Below are 23,937 nucleotides of genomic sequence, written 5' to 3'. Positions count from 1 at the left end.
AACATTTCACCATGTCATTGGATTTAGGTTAAAAGTTGGGTGAAAAAAATACAAAATGCCCGTAAGTTGATGACTTTTTTCAAATCAAATCAGTTTTCCATGTTGATTCAACGTCATCACAGATTTTTTTGTTGAAATTACGTGGAAACAGCGTTGATTCAACGTTCTTAGAAGAGTTGGAGTCAATTCCATCTAATTTCCTGTCAATTGAGGAGTTGAATGGCAATCATATGGAGTGCCATCATGTCAAGTTAAACTGACTGGAATTGAAACAGAATAAAATTGATTTCGGATTTTACAGTGATTTATTGTTGTTGTTTATTTTCTCACCCTCTTTATCCATCCTCTCCGTCCACTCGAATACTTAAGACTGTCATTTATTGGTTGTTTATTTTCTCAACCTCTCCATCTCTGCCTTTCATCTGTCATTTTGTTTTCTCACTCCATCCAGACTCAGAGCCCCCTTGGGTCCAGTGCCCCAGAGACGTGGTGGCAAAGACGGACGAGAGGCGTGGCACTGCCAACATCAGCTGGAACGTGCCTGCTGCTACTGACAACTCTGGGCAGGAGGTGAGGAGAGGGCTGTCTCTTTACTCCTCCAGGGGATGCTAGTGTTTGCATACGTACCTGTCCTGAGGTAAAAGGTTGCCACGAGCAGCACCGCAGATATTGAGAAGAGCGAGATGCAAGACTTCTCTCTCACACAGTCACACACTGTATCTGTGCATGGGTTTGCTTCACACTGTTATAGCCTGGTTGCCAGGGGACCAAAACAGGGGAGAAGTGGAGCCTCGCGCTTCAACCCTCTTAGTTGTTACGGAAATTTACCCACCATGCTGCTTGCTTTCTGCATCTCAACTCAGCAAAAAAATAAACGTCCTCTCACTGTCAACTGCGTTTATTTTCAGCAAACTTAACATGTGTAAATATTTGTATGAACATAACGAGATTCAACAACTGAGACATAAACTGAACAAGTTCCACAGACATGTGACTAACAGAAATTGAATAATGTGTCCCTGAAGAAAGGGGGATCAAAATCAAAAGTAACAGTCAGTATCTGGTGTGGCCACCAGCTGCATTAAGTAATGCAGTGCATCTCCTCCTCGTGGACTGCACCAGATTTGCCAGATTGAGATCCGGGCTCTTCTCTGGCCATGGCAGAACATTGACATTCCTGTCTTGCAGGAAATCACGCACAGAACGAGCAGTATGGCTGGTGGCATTGTCATGCTGGAGGGTCATGTCAGGATGACCTGCAATGACAACAAGCTCAGTCCGATGATGCTGTGACACACTGCCCTAGACCATGACGGACCCTTCACTTCCAAATCGATCCCGCTCCAGAGTACAGGCCTCGGTGTAACGCTCAGTCCTTCGACGATAAACGCAAATCCGACCACCACCCCTGGTGAGACAAAACCGCGACTCGTCAGTGAAGAGCACTTTTTCCCAGTCCTGTCTGGTCCAGCGACGGTGGGTTTGTGCCCATAGACGACGTTGTTGCCGGTGATGTCTGGTGAGGACCTGCCTTACAACAGGCCTACAAGCCCTCAGTCCAGCCTCTCTCAGCCTATTGCGGACAATCTGAGCACTGATGGAGGGATTGTGCATTCCTGGTGTAACTCGGGCAGTTGTTGTTGTCATCCTGTACCTGTCCCGCAGGTGGGATGTTCGGAAGTACCGATCCTGTGCAGGTGTTGTTACACGTGGTCTGCCACTGCGAGGACGATCAGCTGTCCATCCTGTCTCCCTGTAGTGTTGTCTTAGGCGTCTCACAGTACGTACATTGCAATTTATTGCCCTGGCTACATTTGCAGTCCTCATGCCTTCTTTCAGCATGCCTAAGGCACATTCACGCAGATGAGCAGGGAGCCTGGGCATCTTTCTTTTGGTGTTTTTCAGAGTCAGTAGAAAGGCCTCCTTAGTGTCCTAAGTTTTCATAACTGTGACTTTAATTGCCTACCGTTTGTAAGCTGTTAGTGTCTTCACGACCATTCCTTGACAACCATGTTCATTAATTGTTTATGGTTCATTGAACAAGCATGGGAAACAGTGTTTAAACCCTTTACAATGAAGATCTGTGAAGTTATTTGGATTTTTATGAATGATCATTGAAAGACAGGATCCTGAAAAAGTGAACAGCTTTTCACAAAGAGTCACAAGGTGAAAAACATCAACCCAGTCCTAAACCCCAAAGAGCAAACAGTAGCACAGTGTCAAGGAACAAGCAAAAACTCCCAATGAAGGAAGAATACTGCAGAGGAACTAAACCTGTCAGGGTTTATTGAGTAGTCGAATGGTAACGGTGTTCTTTTGACCACTGACCCCTACCAAACACAATGCTATTTCTCTGTAAACAAATTAACAACAGACTTTCAGCATGCTTGTACAGAAGGGCATTCAACATGTACTGCACTGACACAAATGACTGATGATTGGTTGAAAGAAATTGATAATAAGAAGATTGTGGGAGCTGTACTGTTATATTTCAGTGCAGCCTTTGAGATCATTGATCATAACCTGTTGTTGAGAAAACGTATGTGTTATAGCTTTTGAACCTCTGCCAAATCGTAGATTCAGAGCTATCTATCTAAAAGAACTCAGAGGGTTTTCTTTAATGGAAGGTTCTCTAATGTCAAACATGTCAAATGTGGTGTTCCGCAGGGCAGCTCTCTAGGCCCTCTACGCTTTAATTTTTACCAATGAACTGCCACTGGCATTAAACAAAGTATGTGTGTCTATGTATGCTGATGATTCAGCTATATACTCCTCAGAAACCACAGCTAATGAAGTCACTGAAACCCTTAACAAAGAGTTGCAGTCTGTTTTGGAATGGGTGGCCAGTAATAAACTGGTCCTGAACATCTATTAAACTTAGAGCATTGTATTTGGTACAAATCATTCCCTAAGTTCTAGACCTGAATCTGGTAATAAATGGTGTGGCTGTTGAACAAGTTGAAGAGACTAAATTACTTGGTGTTACTTTAGACTGTAAACTCTCATGGTCAAAACATATAGATTCAATGGTTGTAAAGATGGGGAGAGGTCTGTCCGTAATAAAGAGATGCTCAGCTTTTTTGACACCACACTCCATAAAGCAAGTCCTCCAGGCTCTAGCTTTATCTTATCTTGATTATTGTCCAGTCATATGGTCAAGTGCTGCAAAGAAAGGCCTAGTTAAGCTGCAGCTGAACCAGAACGGAGCGACACGTCTTGCTCTTCATTGTAACCAAAGGGTTTATATTAATACTATGCATGCCAGTCTCTCTTGGCTAAGAGTTAAGGAAAGACTGACTGCCTCACTTCTTGTTTTTATAAGAAACATTAATGTGTTGGAAAGTCTAAATTGTTTGCATAGTCAGCTTACACACAGCACTGACACACACACTTACCCCACCAGACATGCCACCAGGGGTCTTTCACAGAACAAATTCAAGGAAAGATATAGTATTATACAGAGCCATTTTATATAACGAAAGCGATCAGCAAACCTGGCTTAAAAAAACAAACAACGCCTCTCCCGCATATATCCTACTTGTTGTGTGTATTTACTGGCATGTACAGTATCAGTCAAAAGAGTGTGCAAAGCTGTCATCAATAATCTAAAATCTAAAATATATTTTGATTTGTTTAACACTTTTTTGGTTACTACATGATTCCATATGTGCAATTTCATAGTTTTGATGTCTTCACTATTATTCTACAATGTAGAAAATTGTAAAAAAATAAAGAAAAACCCTTGAATGAGTAGGTGTGTCCAAACTTTTGACTGGTACTGTATGTGTAACTGATAGATGCACACACACACACTCAATGTTAATTTTTTTTAAATGTATGTCAATTGTAAAGTATTTTGTCTGTAATGTCTTTTTAGTTTTGTGTCAGACCCCAGTAGAACTAGCTGTTGCCATTGGCGTCGGGCTAATGGGGATCCTAATCAATCAAAATTCAAATACCTCTGACCTCTGCCCTCTAGGTCCTGGTCCAGGTGAAACCTGTGTACACCCCTCCCCAGCTGTTCCCTATAGGAGAGGAGAGGATCACCTATGCAGCTACAGACCGTGCTGGGAACCAGGCTAACTGTACCTTCACTGTCACTGTCATAGGTGAGGTCAGATCACAACCAAAAATCAACCACATCACATCCACCTCATATCCACATCACAACCAACCATCAGATCACAACCACATATTAGAACCACATCCCAACCCCATCATAAAACAACACAACAAAACAAAACCAATGTGAAACATGTAGTTGAGATTGTGGCCCTGATTTTTCCTGACCACATGACCTGACACATGACCCAGGAAAAGGAAAAACTCCAGGCCCTAGTTATAGCCTACAGGCCGTAGTTATACTGTAGCTTTTAATTAGCGGCCAGAGTTTTCTCTGTTCAGGTTAGGTTTTCAGGAAATACTTGTGGTAGTTCCTATTTCCAATGACTCAGTTGGTTATTGAGACTCCAGAGTTGTGGGTTCGATTCCCTCAGGGCCGCACATACAGTATTAAACACGTGTTTACTGTAAGTCACTTTGGATAAAAGCGTCTGGCTAAATAACTCGTCTACACAGTAGTCACAGGTGCCAAGCAAACTCAAGTGCACAACGTGTGAAAATTAAGGGTGTCCAGTGTCACACACTTGATACCCTCAGAACTCAAGGGGGAAAAGCACTGCGGTAAGCTGTGAACATTTCCATGTGCTATTATGAAGAAATGCAGTGGGTTTTTTATTACACACACATGTTTAACTGGTGCCCTTGAAAACAGCGCATACCACTAAGACTATATAACGTAGCATACTTTAACATAGGGTTACATTGTATTGTTATCCTATTTTAGGAATATTACTACTGCTAATATGTTAGTAGTTCTAATTTAACATAGCTACAATGCTAAAGACTAAATAAAAATCCAACGTTCAGGTGGACATTAAATGTTCTTCTTTACCTCTTCTAAATGTGTTGTGCATACTTGGTTGTCATGGTCAAGCTTTGTTCCCTCCCAAACAACGGTGATGGTGTTCCTTCCTAGATACGGAGCCCCCTGTGATTGACAGGTGCAGGTCGCCACCCACTTTCCAGGCCACAGACATGCAGACGGCCGTCGTTTGGGAGGTGCCGCAGTTTTCCGACAACTCAGGTATGCGGTATCCCAGACTGCACCTCTTCCGCTCCCTCTCTCTCTTTCTCTCTTTCTCTCTCTCTCACTCCAGAGGGGACTAATGGTTAAACAGGGTCTTTTCCGTCGGGTGACTGGAAAAAGGAGACAGAGAGACAGTGGGAAATAATGTGTGTGTGTGTTTGTGTGTCTGAGTATGTGCATGTGTGTGTGTGTGGGTGACAATATAATGGTGGGAACCAGACAGACAAGGGTGTGGTACAGACAGTATGTTAATGTCATTGCCATGCTTTTATTTCAGCCACACCCATTGCTGACAGGTGTAAAAATCGAGCGCACAGCCATGCAATCATAGACAAACATTGGCATTCTTCACCATCTGGCAGTCCAATGGACGAATCTGGGTTTGGCGGATGCTACCTGCCCCAATGCATAGTGCCAACTGTAAAGTTTGGTGGAGGAGGAATAATGGTCTGGGGCTGTTTTTCATGGTTCGGGCCCCTTAGTTCCAGTGAAGGGAAATCTTAACACTGCAGCATACTATGACATTCTAGATGATTCTGTGCTTCCTTCTTTGTGGCAACAGTTTGGGGAAGGCCCTTTCTTGTTTCAGCATGACAATGCCCCCGTGCACAAAGCGAGTTCCATACAGAAATGGTTTGTCGAGATCGGTGTGGAAGAACTTGACTGGCCTGCACAGAGCCCAGACCTCAATTGAACACATTTGGGATGAATTGCGAGCCAGGCCTAATCGCCCAACATCAGTGCCCGACCTCACTAATGCTCTTGTGTCTGAATGGAAGCAAGTCCCCGCAGCAATGTTCCAACATCTATTGGAAAGCCTTCCCAGAAGAGTGGAGGCTGTTGTAGCAGCAAAAGGGGGACCAACTCCATATTAATGCCTATGATTTTGGAATGAGGTGTTCGTCGAGCAAGGCCACGGCATCATAGAGAACACACACACACACACACACACACACACACACACACACACACACACACACACACATACACGCACACATCATAGAGTGATGTTAATAGTGGACCTCTCCCCCTGGCTAGCTCACAGACAGACAGAACTTACCCAAACATCAGCCCTGTGAACAGATACTACACCATCACTACACCATGACTCTCTGTATATCTGTATATCACTCTCTTTATATCACTGTCCTGCTGGGAGCTTACACACACAGACACACAGACAGATACACACACACACGTGCACGTACACACCTAGCATAGACACGTAGTATATACACGCATGAACGCACACACATACTCAGACTTATACTCAGACACATACAGTACACACACACACTAACCTTCCTGCCAAGGTCCACACACGATATGCCTTCAACAAACAGAAGTAACCACATGGTGGTTTTCAGCTGAGGTGGCGCGATGACGTCACTGCGACGTTGATCCAACGTCAGCATGTTTTGTTTTTCCATCAGGCCCACGCCCTGATTCCCAACACCCCCCCCCAACCCCCCGCTTCACACACACGCACTTGTCCCTGGTGCTGCTTGGGTTCTATTTAATTAGAGACTGGCTGGGGAGACACGGCCAGGACACCACTCAGCCAGACTTGTCATCCTGGCTGGAATGAGAATGTCTCTCTTCTCTACTGTCTGTGTTAGAGAGGGTGTGTGTGTGCGCGTGTGTGTGTGTGTGTGTGTGTGTGTGTGTGTGTGTGTGTGTGTGTGTGTGTGTGTGTGTGTGTGTGTGTGTGTGTGCGTGTGTGTGTGTGTGTGTGTGCGTGTGCGTTGCGTGCGTGCGTGCGTGCGTGCGTGCGTGCGTGCGTGCGTGCGTGCGTGCGTGCGTGCGTGCGTGCGTGCGTGCGTGCGTGCGTGTGTGTGTGCGTGTGTGTGTGTTATAGTTCAGATAAATACACCAAATATTGTTGTTGTGGGGGGAGGCCAGGGGGAGGTGCTCATTTTGGAAGTGGGCTGCTCATTTGACGGCTACATGGAGCAGGCTTTTGCCGAGAAGCTTATTAAATACAAGTCCCTCGTGGTGCGCTTGGACAGCCTCGGGTGCAGGTGCAAGCTGGTGGGGCTGATATTTGGCAGTCTTGGCCACGTACACAGGCTTGCAGTGCGTGGCCTCCAGATTGCGGGCCTGACAAAAACTAAGGCAAAGCAATTGGCTAGGCACTGCTCTGTTTCAGCTGTCGTGGGCAGCCTAGCTGTTTGGGGAAGGAGGTGCTCTCTGTACCCTCGAGTGCGATGCACTTGAAACGTCTGGATACTTTTTTTGTACATTTGATTGGTGGATTCAAATAAAGTATTTAAAGTGCGTGAGTGTCCATGGGAGAGGAATATAATAGGACAGCTTGTGGCGATCCCTCTTCTCTCTCTCTCTCTCTCTCTCTTTATCTCTCTCCCTCTTTCCAACTCTCTCTCTTCTCTTTATCTCTCCAACCTATCCATCCCTCCAGCTGGTAGCAATTACCCCCAGGCTGCCCAGATGATGATTATTATTCCGGTGCCATGTGATGCCCAGAGAGAGACTAGCCAGACGTTTTCATGTGTCAACATGCCCTGCTTTATTATAACTTATATGGTTTACCAGGACTAGACTGACTCATTTAGGAGTAGAGTGACGTTGCCCCTAGACGTTGATCTTGGGTCAGTATGACATTTTCCTCACTGATGGTTAAGGTTATGATTGGGGGGAAGCTGATCCTAGATCTGTACTTAGGGGAAACTTCACCCCACAGTTACTCACTCTGCTATGTATACTAACTGGCAACCCAACACTGCCCTCTGATGGCCTGTTTCAGAAGTGCAATTCACTTTTGGGGAAATATACTGTATAGACCTTGAACACTGCTGAACAGTAACTCAGAATAATGATTTTGGACTTGATTGTGGGAAGGTTGCATTCAACCAATGATTTAAATCCTTGCTCTAAGAAATGATAAGAAAGTACACTGTTTGTAGTTTGTCATTGCTTTAAAGCATCAATCAGCAGTTGAAACAATAACAAATAATAATCCCCGCCCCTGTTTTGTCAAAAACCTTAGGGATGGCGCTGGAGAAATGAAACCACTCTCAAATTCATACAGTAGACAGAGCGATGGATGCAAGGACCGACCATCCATGATATCAAAATTAGAGTTTTAACCATGTTTTGAGGCTATATAGTGTTTGTTTACATTTACTTGGTTTACCAACATTGGAGTAAAATATATTTTGTGTTCTGATGGGGTACGAAAGTTGAACTAAGCTCATGAGGCATTTATACGTTCATTTTTTGAATTTATGAGTCCAAAGATGTAAGTAGCAACTGGCACATGGACAGGTCTGTAATATAATTTTGGCTTCTGTACAGTATGTAAGTGTTGGTTATTGTTGTTGTTGTGTTGTGTACCCTTCCCAGGTGGGCGTCTGAGTGTGTCCACCACCCACACACCCGGCTCTCTCTTCTCTGTGGGAGAGACGGTGGTGAGCTACACAGCTGCCGACCAGGCAGGCAACAATCGTACCTGTGACCTCACCATCACTGTACAAGGTAACAGGAAGTAGAGTTTACTAGAGTTAAACAGAGTTTCCTAGAGTTTACTAGATTAGTGTATTCTGTATCTTTGCTGTATTTTGGCTTTACAAGAACTTAGATCTTCGTTAGACTTCTTGGGAAACTAAAGGGATATTTAAATATTCATGTTTTATGTCATATTCATTTTGTAACACAATGAGAGATTTGCTATTTTGTGATAGATCTCAAATCACCTGTTTGGTACTGTACTGCTCCTTTGCTATCCACAGTTCTTCCTTCCTCCTTCTTGTACCACATTACTCATCAATGTAGAGACAGGGTGCCCACCCAACAAATAGAAGTTTGTTCTTGTTTATTTTTTAAATTCAATATAATTAAGCCAGCCCCATGACTACACTACCCATAAAACCCTGTGTGTCTTTATTATGTCCCAGGGTCTACTTGTGAACAACCATTTGCGCCAGTGAACGGGGGGTTCGCCTGTTCTGATGAAGAGGACGGGGTCAACTGTACTCTGTACTGTAACGCTGGATACAGCTTTGCACAGCAGACTGTCCACAGCTACTTCTGTGCCAACAATGGAGTGTGGGAGCCGCCACACTCGCCCGACAGACCCGACTGCTCCTGTGAGTGACCTTAGTCATAGGTGCATGCCAAATGGAACCCTATTCACTATATACAGTAGTGTACTACTTTGGGCTCGGGTCTTTGGGCTCTTGTCTCTGGTCTTTGGGCTCTGGTCTTTGGGCTCTTGTCTCTGGTCTTTGGGCTCTGGTCTTTGGGCTCTGGTCTTTGGGCTCTTGTCTCTGGTCTTTGGGCTCTGGTCTTTGGGCTCTGGTCTTTGGGCTCTGGTCTTGGTGCTCTGGTCTTTGTGCTCTGGTCTTGGTGCTCTGGTCTTTGGGCTCTGATCTTTGGGCTCTGGGTATGGGTATGAGTTCCATTTGGGATACAGAGCTTTCATCCATTTTCTTTTCATCTTTTGTCCCATCTTCTCTTTTCTCCTCTTATGTTACAGTTACAGTATTATGTGTACATACATACTACGCATGATTGAAATTTTGACTGTGTGTGTCTGTGTGCGTGCATGCGCGTGTGTGTATGTGTGTGTGTGTGCGCGTGTCCTGTCCGTACTCTCAGTGAACCGTATTGCCAACCATGGCTTCAAGCCCTTTGAGATGCTGTTCAAAGCCTCTCGCTGTGATGACCTGGACCTGGTCAAGTCCTTCACTGGGGAGTTCAACACTAAACTAAGAGACATGGTGAGAACACAAATCAAATCAACAAAGGATTACACACACACACACACACACACACACACACACACACACACACACACACACACACACACACACACACACACACACACACACACACACACACACACACACACACACACACACACACACACACACACACACACAGTATATGTTTTAATTTCTCTCTCAATTGTATCCATAGCTCCCGACCATCTGCAGTCACGATGATGTTGCCTGCAAGTTAGAGGTGATATCCCAAGGCCACTGTCTGGAGTACAACTACGACTATGAGAATGGATTCGCCATCGGTAAGACCTTCATATGCTATTGGACCAGGAGTTTTCCCTGACCACCTAACCACGTGATCATGTGACCTTGTTATAGGTTTCTTCCCTGGTCAGATCTATAAAAACGTATTGTCCAAACTATAAGAATGTACTGTACAAGCAGTAGGGCCTTGAGATGTATGTATTTCCTAATAATTTCTCTTCATAACCCCCTCTCCCTTCCTTCTCCTCTCCTCTCCCTCCCCTTCCCTCCCCTCTCTCACCCCTCTCCATCTCCCTCTCACTCTCCAAGGCCCAGGAGGATGGAGCAGTAACTTGGGACCCCAGAGAGGTCAGGACTATGCCTACTTCGACTCGGGCTTTGCTACGGACAGCCCGCAAACCCCTATGCAGCAGGATGGTAGTGCCAGGACGGGAACCTCCCACTACCGCAGCAAAAGGCACCGTAAGACCACCACCAGAGACCACAAGATACAGATATTCTTCAACATCACAGGTAGGCTGGTGGCACGGTCAACATAAACAAAATGAACTTATGCAGTTGAATTTGTTTGTGTTGTTGTTTCGAGTCCCGTCCTTTGAGCTGTGTCCATTCTCCCAGCAAGCATCCCGCAGCCCTCGTCCAGGAACGACTCAGTGGAGGTAGCCAATCAGAAGCGCCTGCTGCGGATCCTGGAGCAGCTGACCAATCGCCTGAAGCGGACGCTGGCCAAGAAGCAGCTGTCATCCTATCACGTGTCGTCTGAGATGATCGTGGTGGCTGACCCCAAGTCCCTGGAGAGCAAGAGGGCCTCTCTGTTCTGCCGACCTGGGTCTGTACTGAAGGGGAGGATGTGTGGTGAGCAGTGGGCCATGAGATACACACCGTACACTATGTCTACGCAGCGTGGTCTGAACAAATGAAGGAACGAATTAACAAATGAACGAATGGATGAATGAATGAAGGTTTGGCCTTACACTATTCTATGTGTTGTTGTGTGTTCCAGTCCAGTGTCCGGTAGGGACCTGCTAACTATTCTCTGGTTGTGTGTGGTTATATGTGGTCATGTGTAAATATGTGTGGTTATAATGTGTGTTGTTGTGTGCTCTAGTCCAGTGTCCGGTAGGGACCTGCTAACTATTCTCTGGTTGTGTCTGGTTATATGTGGTCATGTGTAAATATGTGTGGTTATAGTGTGTGTTGTTGTGTGTTCCAGTCCAGTGTCCAGTGGGGACCTACTACTCCCTGGAGTACGCAGAGTGTGAGAGTTGCTGGCTGGGTTCCTACCAGGACCAGGAGGGTCAGATGGAGTGTAAGACCTGTCCCGATGGATCCTCCACAGCCTACCTCCACGCACGCAACCAGGACGAGTGCAAAGGTAAAACACTGTCCCCTGGACAAGGTTAAACACATGGACAAAGTACTCAGGTGGACTCATACATTGGTAATACTGTACATAGGGCCATGTGAACTGACCAGAAAAACTCTGGGTCCCAGTAACTAGTTGGATCTGAACAGGAAAACTCCTGGTCCCAGTAACTAGCTGGATCTGACCAGGACAACTCCTGGTCCCAGTGACTAGTTGGATCTGACCAGAAAAACTCTGGGTCCCAGTAACTAGTTGGATCTGAACAGGAAAACTCCTTGTCCCAGTAAGTAGCTGGATCTGACCAGGACAACTCCTGGTCCCAGTGACTAGTTGGATCTGACCAGAAAAACTCTGGGTCCCAGTAACTAGCTGGATCTGACCAGGACAACTCCTGGTCCCAGTGACTAGTTGGATCTGACCAGAAAAACTCTGGGTCCTAGTAACTAGTTGGCTCTGCCCAGTAAAACTCTGGGTCCCCGTAACTAGTTTGCTCTGACCAAGAAAACTCCTGGTCCCAGTAACTAGCTGGATCTGACAAGGAAAACTCCTGGTCCTAAAATACTGTATCGTCAACTCTATTCCTCATGAATGTAATACCACCAGGTGGTGTTACTCCTAAATAATATTGAAGGTTATAAACTCAATGAACTCATTATTAGTATATGTTATATTGTATGTGTTTCCATGGGTATGTTTCAGAGCAGTGCAAGCCTGGAGGTTACTCTGTGAACGGGCTGGAGACGTGCGAGTCGTGCCCGCTGGGGTACTACCAGCCTGGGTTGGGATCCAGAGAGTGTCTGGTCTGTCCGGATGAGACCTCCACCGTCACCAGCGGGGCAAGGGAGATGGCTGAGTGTGGAGGTGAGTGAGAGGGAGGGAGGGAGGGGGAAGGAAGGAAGGAGTGATGTAGGGAGGGAGGAGAGAGAGAGAGGGAAGGAGGGGGACGTAGGGAAGGAGTGATGTAGGGAGGGAGGAGAGAAAGAGTGAGGGAGGGGGAAGGAGGGAAGGAGTGATGTAGGGAGGGAGGAGAGAGAGAGAGTGAGGGAGGGGGGAGTAGGGAAGGAGTGATGTAGGGAGGAGAGAGAAAGAGTGAGGGAGGCGGAAGGAGGGATGTAGGGAGGGAGGAGAGAGAAAGAGTGAGGGAGGGGGAAGGAGGGAAGGAGTGATGTAGGGAGGGAGGAGAGAGCGAGGGAGGGAGAGGGAAGGAGGGATGTAGGGAGGGAGGAGAGAAAGAGGGAGGGAGGGAGAAGGAGGGAAGGAGTGATGTAGGGAGGGAGGAGAGAGAGAGAGGGAGAGTGGGGGAAGGGGGGAGGGAGGGAGGGAGGGAGGGAGGGAGGGAGGGAGGGGGAAGTAGGGAAGGAGGGATGTAGGGAGGGAGGAGAAAAAGAGGATGGGAGGGGGAAGGAGGGATGTAGGGAGGGAGGAGAGAGAGAGGGAGGGAGGGGGAAGGAGTGATGTAGGGAGGGAGGAGAGAGAGTCACACTCTGACCCTGTGAAGAGGGGAGGGGAAACACAGACATGACTGCATTTACATTCAGACTGAACTCACCGACCTAACATAAAAATGTGATTACTGTGCTTACTTCCATACTTTCATTAGTGACACTAGCCCTCCCTCCCTCTCCCCCTCCAGTTCCATGTTTGGCAGGTTATTTCTCTCGCACAGGACTGGTCCCCTGCTACCCCTGTCCCAGAGACTACTACCAGCCAGACCACGGCCGCTCCTATTGCCTCTCCTGCCCATTCTACGGCACCACAACAGTCACCGGGGCCACCGCCATACAGCACTGCTCCAGTGAGTTACTGTTACACTACACTGCCTAGGTCTCAAATCCCACAATATTCCCCATATAGTGCACAAAATCACACACTATTCTCTATGTAATGCACAAAATCACACACTATTCTCTATGTAGTGCACAAAATCACACACTATTCCCTATGTAGTGCACTAAATCACACCCTGTTCCTTATATATGCAGCCAAATAATTTCCAATAAAGTTTGAACTGAACTATAGTGTACTTCATGGCACCCTATTTCCCTATAGTATTCCCCCATAGGACTACTGACATATGGCTTTGGTTAAAATGACACTAGATGGGTACCAGGGTATAATTTAAGACCATAGACATACATCATTGTTTGAGACTGAGCCACTGAATGGAAAAGGGTTTGCAAAAAGGATCAGGAAAGAATGGAAATGATTTCGTCATGTGACTACTGAATGGAAATAACCTAGGAATTAAAAGCCTTAAGGGTGCGAACAAACGGTGGCTGGTAGACTTGGCCAACCAGACTAAATGAGCTTTGTTAGTGTCTGCCAGTTTGGTGGCGAGTGGAAACTCTCTCTCCTTTCTTCTCTGATTCTCTCTCTATCTTTCCTTTTTCTTTCTTTCTTTCTTTCTGTTTTTCTTTCTTTCTTTCTCTCTCTCTCTCTCCCCTTCCTTCCTTCCTTTCTTCCTTCCTTCCTTCCTTCCTTCCTTCCTTCCTTCCTTCCTTCCTTCCTTCCTTCCTTCCTTCCTTCCTTCCTTCCTTCCTTCCTTCCTTCTTTCCTTCCTTCCTTCCTTCCTTCCTTCCTTCCTTCCTTCCTTCCTTCCTTCCTTCCTTCCTCATCACTCCCTCCCTCCCTCCCCCTCTTCTCTCTCCCCCTCTCACTCCCTCTCCCTCCCTCTCTCCCTCCATCTCTCCATCAGGTTTTGGCTCTAGTTTCCTGCCTAAGGAGGAGAGTGTGACATCAGCCCCAGAGGTGGTGGTTTCACAGGGCTATCAGGCTAGTAGCCAGGTGAGACTGACTGACCCATGTCCTCAAGAGACTCCTTAAGGGGTTTACAGCAGATCGGTTGACTTGACTGCACTATGGTTATGAGTTATGATCTGACCTGAGTTTCAAATACTTGAAATATTTTCTGTGCCTGTATGGCTGCGTTTACACAGGCAGCCCAATTCGGATCTTTTGCCCAATTATTGGCAAGAGATCTGATCAGATTGGTCAAAATGCAGTGGCAGCCGTTGAGCTTGCCTTAATCAACCAACGGAAAGGACCCTAAACTGAAAACCCCACCCACCTGTTGCACTCCAGGCAGACTCAAGCAAATGCTCAAAGTATTTCATATGTTTTTTCAAGTATTTGAACCCAGGTCTGGTCATGGTTATTGAATACGGAGTGTAAGAATACATTTCTCTCCTAGTCCTGAAATTCTCACACTCCATATTCATAAACATAACTCCTAACCACATTACTGTTCCTCTCCCCAGGTCTTCCATGAGTGTTTCTTGAACCCGTGTCAGAACAGGGGGACGTGTGAGGAGGTGGGGGCGGGTTACATCTGCACCTGTCTACCTGGTTTCACAGGTAAACTACACCCATGAATGCATTCTTCATCTATTCAAACGTCTCGTCATGTGTACGCTTTCGGTCATGTTCATCAGAGCAATAAAAAAAGTTAGGGCCAAACGTCAGTTGTCTCGTCATAAGGCTGTGAACATGTATTTCTACCTGCAGGGGCGAAGTGTGAGAGTGACATAGATGAGTGTGACTCGGCACCGTGTCAGAATGGGGGTCTGTGTAAGGACGGCATGGGAGACTTTGTCTGCCAGTGCAGACCAGGCTTCGTAGGTATGGGAACATCATGAATGTCTGGTACCCAGTTTCCACTCCCTTCCACTTCATTCCTGTTCATTTTCTTGTCTCTCCTAGACATTTAGTAGCCTGGGTCCCAGTCTGTTTTCTGTAGAAACCTCAGTCCTATCAGTCCTCGCCAAACATGACTACGACATAGGACTTGGCTAAAGCAGGAGCAGACTGTCACCTAGACATTTAGTGCTGGTCATTTGCAACCGACCTGATGACGGACTGTAGTTTCTTTTTGCCGATGTCGTTTCTCTGCCCCAGGCTCTCTGTGTGAGGCGGAGGTGAACGAGTGTAGCTCCTCCCCCTGTTTGAACGAAGGAGTGTGTGTGGACGAGGTCAACCAGTACACCTGCAGCTGTGCTGATGGCTTCACAGGTGGGATCCCTCTGCCTCGTTACCAGGCCCCTTGGGCCCTTCAGTTACCTTTATTCATAACGAGCAAAGGCCACATTTCATGCAACTACCGCAAAGGCAAAACCAGCAAAACCAAAACTTTTTGCAACGTCAATGAAAAGCCAGCCTAAGTTTATGCAGCAAACGTTCAATGCCGACAATGCAATTAATTGGGATCTCCTGTATTCGTGCAAAAGGCGTTATGATCAACAACATGATCTTCTTCTAGGGTCTCATTGTGAGCTGGAGATAGACGAGTGTCTGTCCAGCCCGTGTCTGAACGGGGGTGTGTGTGACGACCTGGAGGGGGGGTACTCCTGCACCTGCCTCCCGGGCTACTCTGGGGACCGCTGTGAGGTCAACGTGGACGAGTGTAACAGCGCCCCCTGTCAGAACGGAGGGACATGTCGGGATGCCGTCAACAGCTTCAGGTAATAAAAACCCTTTGCGGAAAGAGGCCTTCGGACCTTCGGGACTTCCTGGTTAAATAAAGGTTATATCAAAAATATAATAAAATATGACTGACTGCCGTCAACCAAGTTGCCATATCTTACTTCATGTTGATGTTTTATATGGATAAACAAATATTTAAATCTAGACAATTTGTTGAGCTTTTAATAGTGAAAGATAGTGAAGGCTAGCGTGCAAGAAACAACATCTGTAATTGTTTTAATCAAATATGACACATTAGGATGATGATGTATTGCACAGGTATGTATGACGTACTGGTCTCTATCTGTGTCCAGGTGCCAGTGTGTGGAGGGCTACCGGGGCAGGCTGTGTCAGGTAGATGTGGATGAGTGTCAGGCTAACCCCTGTATCAACGGGGCCACGTGTGTGGACGGACTGGACTCCTACACCTGCCGCTGCCCTCCTGGGTTCAACGGAACCAGGTGTGAGACAGGTATAGATGAGAGAGAGAGAGAGAGAGAGAGAGAGAGAGAGAGAGAGAGAGAGAGAGAGAGAGAGAGAGAGAGAGAGAGAGAGAGAGAGAGAGAGAGAGAGAGAGCTTCATCTTCATCTTCATTTCCGGCCTTAACATTTTCTCTCTTTCAGAGATGTCAACATCCTTCAACCTGGACTTCGAGGTGTCAGGTATCCATGGTTACGTGATGATGGACGGCATGATGCCGGCACTGACGGAGATCACGTGTACTTTCTGGATGAGGTCTTCGGACACCACCAACTACGGCACGCCCATATCCTACGCCGTGGAGGGAAGTGACAACGCCTTCCTGCTCATAGACTACAATGGGTCAGTGCTGCCACAGACACACACACACAGACACACACACAACTTTCCCTTTCCCGTAAATGTTAAGACTGTCATAAGACACTAGCCACAGCTATACTATTCTCGGGGTCCTCACAAAACACAATACAAAACAATATTATTTTCTGTCTCTCTCCTTTTCTCTGCTGCCTCCCCCTGCCTCCGTCTCTCTCTCTCTCTCTCCCTCCCTTTTCCCCAGGTGGGTCTTGTACGTCAACGGTAAGGAGCGTATCACAGACTGCCCGGCGGTCAACACGGGTCAGTGGCACCACATCGGCGTGTCATGGCGGAGCTGGGACGGGGACTGGAGGGTCTACATCAATGGCAACCCCTCGGACGGAGGGAAAGGCCTGTCAGTGGGCACCACCATCCCAGGTGTAGTGCTGTCCTCAGCCTGCTCATAGCTATTATCTGAGTGTCATAGTATCATGATGTACTGTATTCATAGTTCCATGCATATGATGTCATTTCCTACATCCCAAGTGTAGCGCTATTGTTAGCCTGCTCAAAATAAAGTATCAGTTTATTGTCAATCTATATATCATCATAGCACCACAGCTAACCATCCCGGGTGTAGTGCTATTTTCAGTAGTGCCTTAGCCTGATCTTGTATCTGCTTATTGTGTACTTATGTCCTAGTAGCCTGCTTATAGTTTCTAAGTTTTGCGTATCAAAAAGTAGAATGATGCTATTTTGCAGGTCTTAATGAAATAATAGCAGTGAGGTTAGGTTTTAAGGCACATGTCACAGAACCCGAAGAAACCAAGAGAGGTGGTTAACCTTTGACCCTTGACCTCTACCCTCCAGGTGGAGGGGCGTTGGTGCTGGGCCAGGACCAGGACCAGAGGGGCGAGGGCTTCAACCCCGTGGAGTCCTTCGTAGGGTCCCTCAGCCAGCTCCACATCTGGGACCGGGTTCTCGACCCACAGCAAGTAAATCCCACTGACGCACAAATCCAGCTGTCCTAGCTACTGCTCTACAAACCTGAACTACAGACTCACATATTAGAACTGTAGCTAGCATATCACTATCTAAACATAACGACCAGCTTAGTGTACTAAGTCTGTTTCTGCTTCAGAACAACTTGTTTTTCATTGTCACGCTAACCGTGTTTGACACACAAAATAGTAGTCTCAAGCAGAAGAAGACTGTTGTCCAGGCTACATAACTAACTACAGTACATAAACTGGCATCTCTGGGTGGCAAAAGTTTGAAATGTCTGTGTAACATGTACAAAAAACTTCTGTGGCAGGAAGTGACCTCCATATTTCTCTGGGTCCATAGATCAAAATACTAGCCAACACCTGCCCGGGGAACAACATCAGAGGCAATGTCCTGGCGTGGCCTGACTTCCTCAATGGAGTGGTGGGGAGAGTCAAGACTAACCGCGACTGCATATTCTGTGCTGGTGAGGGACAGATCTAGGATCAGCTTACTCTGGCAAAGTCCTGACCTTAACCATTAGGGGGATAAACACATGTCTAGTGGAAACGTTAACCCTCTACGTTCTCCTCCTCAATTACATTTGTTTGTGTGTCAGACTGCCCCCTGCTAGAAAATGCTGTGCCTCACCTGCGTGCGTCCAGTCCAGCTGTCAGCCCCGGCTCTCAGACGCAGCTGTTCTGTGATCCCGGCTTCTACCTGGTGGGGGAGCCGCTGCTTCAGTGTCAGAACAAGGGAGAGTGGAGTCACGCCCTGCCCCGCTGTGAACGTGAGGGACCATCAGTTAGACATACACAGACCCTAACACTATATTCACGCATACATGCATCCATGTACCTCGACACACACGCGCGCATGCGTGCGTACACGCACGCACGCAGGCAAGCACACACACACATGCACACACACAGACAGGCATTAGGCATTAGAAAGCAGAGTTTGCATTTGAGTCAGCTAAATACATAAGCATGACCTCAGTAATAGAGGATAGCCATCAGAAAGCATTCAAACGCCAAAACCATTGAGCCTATCTGCCAATTATTTGAATGACTATTTCAATGGCAAAGTGGGCAAACTCAGACATGAAATACCAAACAACAAACGGTGAGCTATCATATTCATGTATAAAATACCTAATAATGAAAGAAAAACATTGTCATTTTGAATTCTATAAAGTTGGTGTAAAAGAGGTGGACAAATTATTGTTGTCCATCAATAATAAGAAACCACCTGGTATTGACAAATTAGATAGAAAGCTACTGAGGATGGTAGCAGACTATATTGCCACTCCTGTTTGTCATATCTTTAATCTAAGCCTCGGCAAAATTGTTTGTCCTCAGACCTGGAGGGAAGCTAAAGTAATTCCGCTACCCAAGAATGGTAAAGCACCCTTTACTGGTTCTAACAGCCGACCAATCAGCTTGCTGCCGGTTCTTAGCAAACTGTTGGGGGGAAAAATGGGGTTTGACCAGACACAATGCTTTTTCTCTGTGAACAATTTAACACCAGACTTTCAGCACTCTTATAGAGAAGGGCACTTAACATGTACTGCGCTGACACAAATAACTGATGATTGGCTAAAATAAATTGATGATAAGAAGATTGTGGGAGCTGTATTGTTAGACTGTAGTGCAGCCTTTGATGTTATTGACCATAATCTGTTAGTGGAAAAAATGTATATGTTGTGGCTTTACATCTTCTACCATATCATGGTCTGAGAGATACTGTATCTATCCATAGACCCTAAACAAAGAGTTGCAGTCCGTTTTGGAATGGGTGGCTAGTAATAAACTAGTCCTGAACATCTCTAAAACTAAGAGCATTGTATTTGGCACAAATCATTCCCTAAGTTCGAGACTTCAGCTGAATCTGGTAATGAACGGTGTGTCTGTTGAGCAAGTAGAGGAAATTAATATTCTTGGTGTCACCTTAGACAGTAAATGATCATGGCCAAGGCATATTGATTCAATTATTGTAAAGATGGGGAGAGGTCTGTTTGTGATAAGGAGATGCTCAGCATTCTTTACACCATAATCGACCAAACAAGACCTGCAGGCTCTAGTTTGATCTACTCTTGACTACTGCCCGGTGATATAGTAAAGTGTTGCAAAGAAAGACCTAGAAAATCTGTAGCCGGCCCTGTTAGAACAGCACATCTTTCCCTTCAATGTACACAGATGACTAATGTCAACCGTGTACATGTCGGTCTCTCTTAGCTCAAAGTAGAAGAGAGATTGACAGCAAAAATAGTATTTTTGGGGTGAGAAATATTAACGTGTTTAAAATGTACAAATTGTCTGTATAATCAACTTACATATAGCTCTGACAGACATACTTACCCCACCAGACATGCCACCAGGGGTCTCTTCACAGACCCCAGGTCCAGAACAAATTCAAGAAAGCTTACAGTATTATATAGAGCCATGATTGCATTGAACTCCCTTCCATTTCATATAGCGCAAGTGAACAGCAAACCTTGTTTAAAAAATAAATGAATAAAGCAACACCTCACAGAGCAATGCCTCTGACATGTATGTGTAACTGATACACACACACACACACACACACTATTATTCTTTAGTTCTATTGTTTATGTTTTTATTTGTGTTCATTTGTGTGTCTTTCGTTGTACTTGTTTTTATTTGATATACATGTGTCTGTAATGTCTATGTTAATGTTTTAAATGTATGTCAACTGTAAAGTCTTTTTGTCTGTAATGTCTTTTTCGTTATGTGTCGGACCCCAGGAAGACTAGCTGTCGCCACTGGCGTCGGCTAATGGGGATCCTAATAAAAATCATAAAATCATGACCTGTGTACTGTCTATCTATAGGAGTGACATATGGGTTAATACCTACCATCTTCATTATCGTAACCATAGTAGTAACGTAGTCATTGAACACATTCACAAAACCTAACCTGTGTATATTTACCTGTTTACCTACATAGGAGTGACGTGTGGTCTCCCTCGGCCCCTGGAGCATGGTCTATTCCAGGGTTCCGACTACCACGCAGGCAGCACTGTGGTGTACCAGTGTAACCCTGGCTTTTACCTGCTGGGGGACGCCAAGGTTCTCTGTACCAACAGTGGGAAGTGGGGAGGAAACCCACCAGCCTGCCTGGGTAAGACTGAAACTCAGACACGGGATGAATATACATTATGAACCGTCTCAATTCGTTAGCCTCAATTTGTCGGAGCATGGACTCCACAAGGTGTCGAAAGAGTTCCACAGGGATGCTGACCCATGTTGACTCCAACGCTTCCCACAGTTGTGTCAAGTTGACTGGCTGTCTTTTTGGGTGGTGGACCATTCTTGATACACACGGGAAACTGTTGAGTGTGAAAAACCCAGCAGCGTTACAGTTCTTGACGAACTCAAACCGGTGCGCATGGCACCTACTACCATACCCCCTTCATAGGCACTGAAATCTTTTGTCTTGCCCATTTACCCTCCATGTCTCAGTTGTCTCAAGGCTTAAAAATGATTCTTTAACCTGTGTTCGCCCCTTCATCTACACTGATTGAAGTGGATATAACAAGTGACCTCTATAAGGGTTCATAGCTTTCACCTGGATTCACCTGGTCAGTGTACACTACCGTTCAAAAGTTTGGGGTCCCTTAGAAATGTCCTTGTTTTTGAAAGAAAACCATTAAAATAACATCAAATTAATCAGAAATACAGTGTAGTCATTGTTAATGTTGTTACTTACCATTGTAGCTGGAAACAACAGATTTTAATGGAATATCTACATAGGCGTACAGAGGCCCATTATCGGCATCCATCACTCCTGTGTTCCAATGGCATGTTGTGTTAGCTAATCCAAGTTTATCATTTTAAAAGGCTAATTGATCATTAGAAAACCCTTTTGCAATTATGTTAGCACAGCTGAAAACTGTTGTACTGATTAAAGAAGCAATAAAACTGGCCTTCTTAGACTAGTTGAGTATCTGGAGCATCAGCATTTGTGGGTTCGATTACAGGCTCAAAATGGCTAGAAACAAAGACCTTTCTTCTGAAACTCGTCAGTCTATTCTTGTTCTGAGAAATGAAGGCTATTCCATGCGAGAAATTGCCAAGAAACTGAAGATCTCATACAACTCTGTGTACTATCCCTTCACAGAACAGTGCAAACTGTCTCTAACCAGAATAGAAAGAGGAGTGGGAGGCCCCGGTGCACAACTAAGCAAGAGGACAAGCCATTTCCAGCTACAATACTCATTAACAATGTCTACACTGTATTTCTGATCAATTTGATGTTATTTTAATGGACAAAAAATGTGCTTTTCTTTCAAAAACAAGGACATTTATAAGTGACCCCAAACTTTTTAATGGTAGTGTGTGTCATGGAAAGATGTTCCTAATGTTTTGTTTAACTACCGTATTTAGTGTATGTTAATAAATACATGTTTTCAAACAGTGCAGTGTGTAATGATGGTGTGTGTACGTACAGATGTGGATGAGTGTGCTTTGGGCTCAGACTGCGATGAACACGCCAGCTGTCAGAACACAGATGGCTCTTATACCTGCACCTGTATCCACCCCTACACCGGAGACGGGAAGAACTGCACAGGTAACACACACACAAACACACACACACGTACTGTAGCATACTGTAGGCCCGGACCCTACCACCGGAGCCCAAGGTTTTCCCCGGTCAGGTCCTGTGGTCAGGAAAATCTCAGGGCCTCAGCAATGACACTTCTTAGTTATATCACAAGCTACAAAACGCATTATCAATGTATAGCAATGCCTCTCATGCCTTATCATCAAACAACTAGAGTTTACCAAAATGTTTGAATTCATGAATATCTTTTGGCGCTTCAAGGTGCAGTATGTAGCTACAGTACCAAACCTTTGTAGTTTTTTTCCTCTGTATTTATGTTATCAATCTAGAGCCAGTAAAGTGTGAGAACCCGGGGGCACCAGAGTTCGGTTACCGGGAAGGCAGTAACTTCTTGATGGGAAGTGAGGTTGTGTTCAGCTGCAAGGAGGGTTACGAACTGATTGGCTCATCGCATGTCCAATGCCTGGAGACAGGAAGCTGGAATGGTGTTTTCCCATATTGTAGAGGTACATAAAACATCAACATACAGAGCGTGCAAAGCTGTCATCAAGGCAAAGGATGGCTACTTTGAAGAATCTAAAATCTAAAATATATTTTTAATTGTTTAACACTTTTTTGGTTACTACATGATTCCATATGTGTTATTTCATAGTGTTGATGTCTTCACTATTATTGTACAATGTAGAAAATAGTAAAAATACAGAAAAACCCTTGAATGAGTAGGTGTGTCCAAACTTTTGACTGGTACTGTGTGTTACTGTGTATGTAATGTAATACATAGCATAATATACAGTACATTCTGAAAGGATTCAGGCCCCTTGACTTTTTCCACATTTTGTTACGTTACAGCCTTATTCTAAAATGGATGAAATAGTAGTTTTCCCTCAGCAATCTACACACAATACCCCATAATGACAAAGCAAAAACTGTTTTTTATAAATATTTGCTAATTTATAAAAAAATTATTAAACTGAAATATCACATTTACATAAGTATTCAGACCCTTTACTCAGTACTATGTTGAAGCACCTTTGGCAGCGATTACAGCTTTGAGACTTCTTGGGTATGATGCTACAAGCTTGGCACACCTGTCTTTGGGGAGTTTTTCCCATTCTTCTCTGCAGATCCTCTCAAGCTCTGTCAGGTTGGATGTGGAGCATTGCTGCACAGCTATTTTCAGGTCTCTCCAGAGACGTTCGATCGGGTTCAAGTCCGGGCTCTGGCTGGGCTACTCGAGGACATTCAGAGACTTGTCCCGAAGCCAATCCTGTGTTGTCTTGGCTGTCTGCTTAGGGTCGTGGTCCTGTTGGAAGGTGAACCTTCTGAGTCTGAGGTCCTGAGCGCTCTGGATCAGGTTTCCATCAAAGATCTCTCTGTACTTTGCTCCGTTCACCTTTCTCTCGATCCTGACTTGTCTTCCAGTCCCTGCCGCTGAAAAACATCCCCACAGCATGATGCTGCCACCACCATGCTTCACCGTAGGGATGGTGCCAGGTTTCCTCCAGACGTGATGCTTGGCATTCAGACCGAAGAGTTCAATCTTGGTTTCATCAGACCAAATAATCTTGTTTCTCATGGTCTGAGAGTCCTTTAGGTGCCTTTTGGCAAAC

At 45.6% G+C, this 23,937-nt stretch overlaps 1 protein-coding gene across 2 annotated transcripts in view; it reads left to right on the top strand.

The window, feature by feature from the left end:
- svep1 (sushi, von Willebrand factor type A, EGF and pentraxin domain containing 1) overlaps positions 1 to 23,937 on the top strand; it is a 122,719-nt gene that overhangs the window by 72,697 nt on the left and 26,085 nt on the right. For both annotated transcript variants that reach the window (XM_071333557.1, XM_071333556.1), the window contains exons 8-33: positions 452 to 570; positions 3,980 to 4,109; positions 5,039 to 5,146; positions 8,513 to 8,644; positions 9,064 to 9,255; positions 9,767 to 9,888; positions 10,088 to 10,193; positions 10,465 to 10,668; positions 10,774 to 11,010; positions 11,369 to 11,530; positions 12,221 to 12,382; positions 13,155 to 13,316; positions 14,217 to 14,305; positions 14,779 to 14,875; positions 15,026 to 15,139; positions 15,416 to 15,529; positions 15,777 to 15,978; positions 16,294 to 16,451; positions 16,604 to 16,802; positions 17,020 to 17,195; positions 17,628 to 17,752; positions 18,105 to 18,228; positions 18,361 to 18,531; positions 20,711 to 20,884; positions 22,214 to 22,333; positions 22,657 to 22,833. In XM_071333557.1, the coding sequence (XP_071189658.1) occupies positions 452 to 570; positions 3,980 to 4,109; positions 5,039 to 5,146; positions 8,513 to 8,644; positions 9,064 to 9,255; positions 9,767 to 9,888; positions 10,088 to 10,193; positions 10,465 to 10,668; positions 10,774 to 11,010; positions 11,369 to 11,530; positions 12,221 to 12,382; positions 13,155 to 13,316; positions 14,217 to 14,305; positions 14,779 to 14,875; positions 15,026 to 15,139; positions 15,416 to 15,529; positions 15,777 to 15,978; positions 16,294 to 16,451; positions 16,604 to 16,802; positions 17,020 to 17,195; positions 17,628 to 17,752; positions 18,105 to 18,228; positions 18,361 to 18,531; positions 20,711 to 20,884; positions 22,214 to 22,333; positions 22,657 to 22,833 (3,876 nt within the window). The remainder of the gene's footprint in view (positions 1 to 451; positions 571 to 3,979; positions 4,110 to 5,038; positions 5,147 to 8,512; positions 8,645 to 9,063; positions 9,256 to 9,766; positions 9,889 to 10,087; positions 10,194 to 10,464; positions 10,669 to 10,773; positions 11,011 to 11,368; positions 11,531 to 12,220; positions 12,383 to 13,154; positions 13,317 to 14,216; positions 14,306 to 14,778; positions 14,876 to 15,025; positions 15,140 to 15,415; positions 15,530 to 15,776; positions 15,979 to 16,293; positions 16,452 to 16,603; positions 16,803 to 17,019; positions 17,196 to 17,627; positions 17,753 to 18,104; positions 18,229 to 18,360; positions 18,532 to 20,710; positions 20,885 to 22,213; positions 22,334 to 22,656; positions 22,834 to 23,937) is intronic.

The sequence above is a fragment of the Salvelinus alpinus genome, chromosome 11 (assembly GCF_045679555.1).
Source record: "Salvelinus alpinus chromosome 11, SLU_Salpinus.1, whole genome shotgun sequence".
NCBI lineage: Eukaryota > Metazoa > Chordata > Actinopteri > Salmoniformes > Salmonidae > Salvelinus > Salvelinus alpinus.
This window is presented reverse-complemented; position numbering and strand designations above follow the sequence as displayed.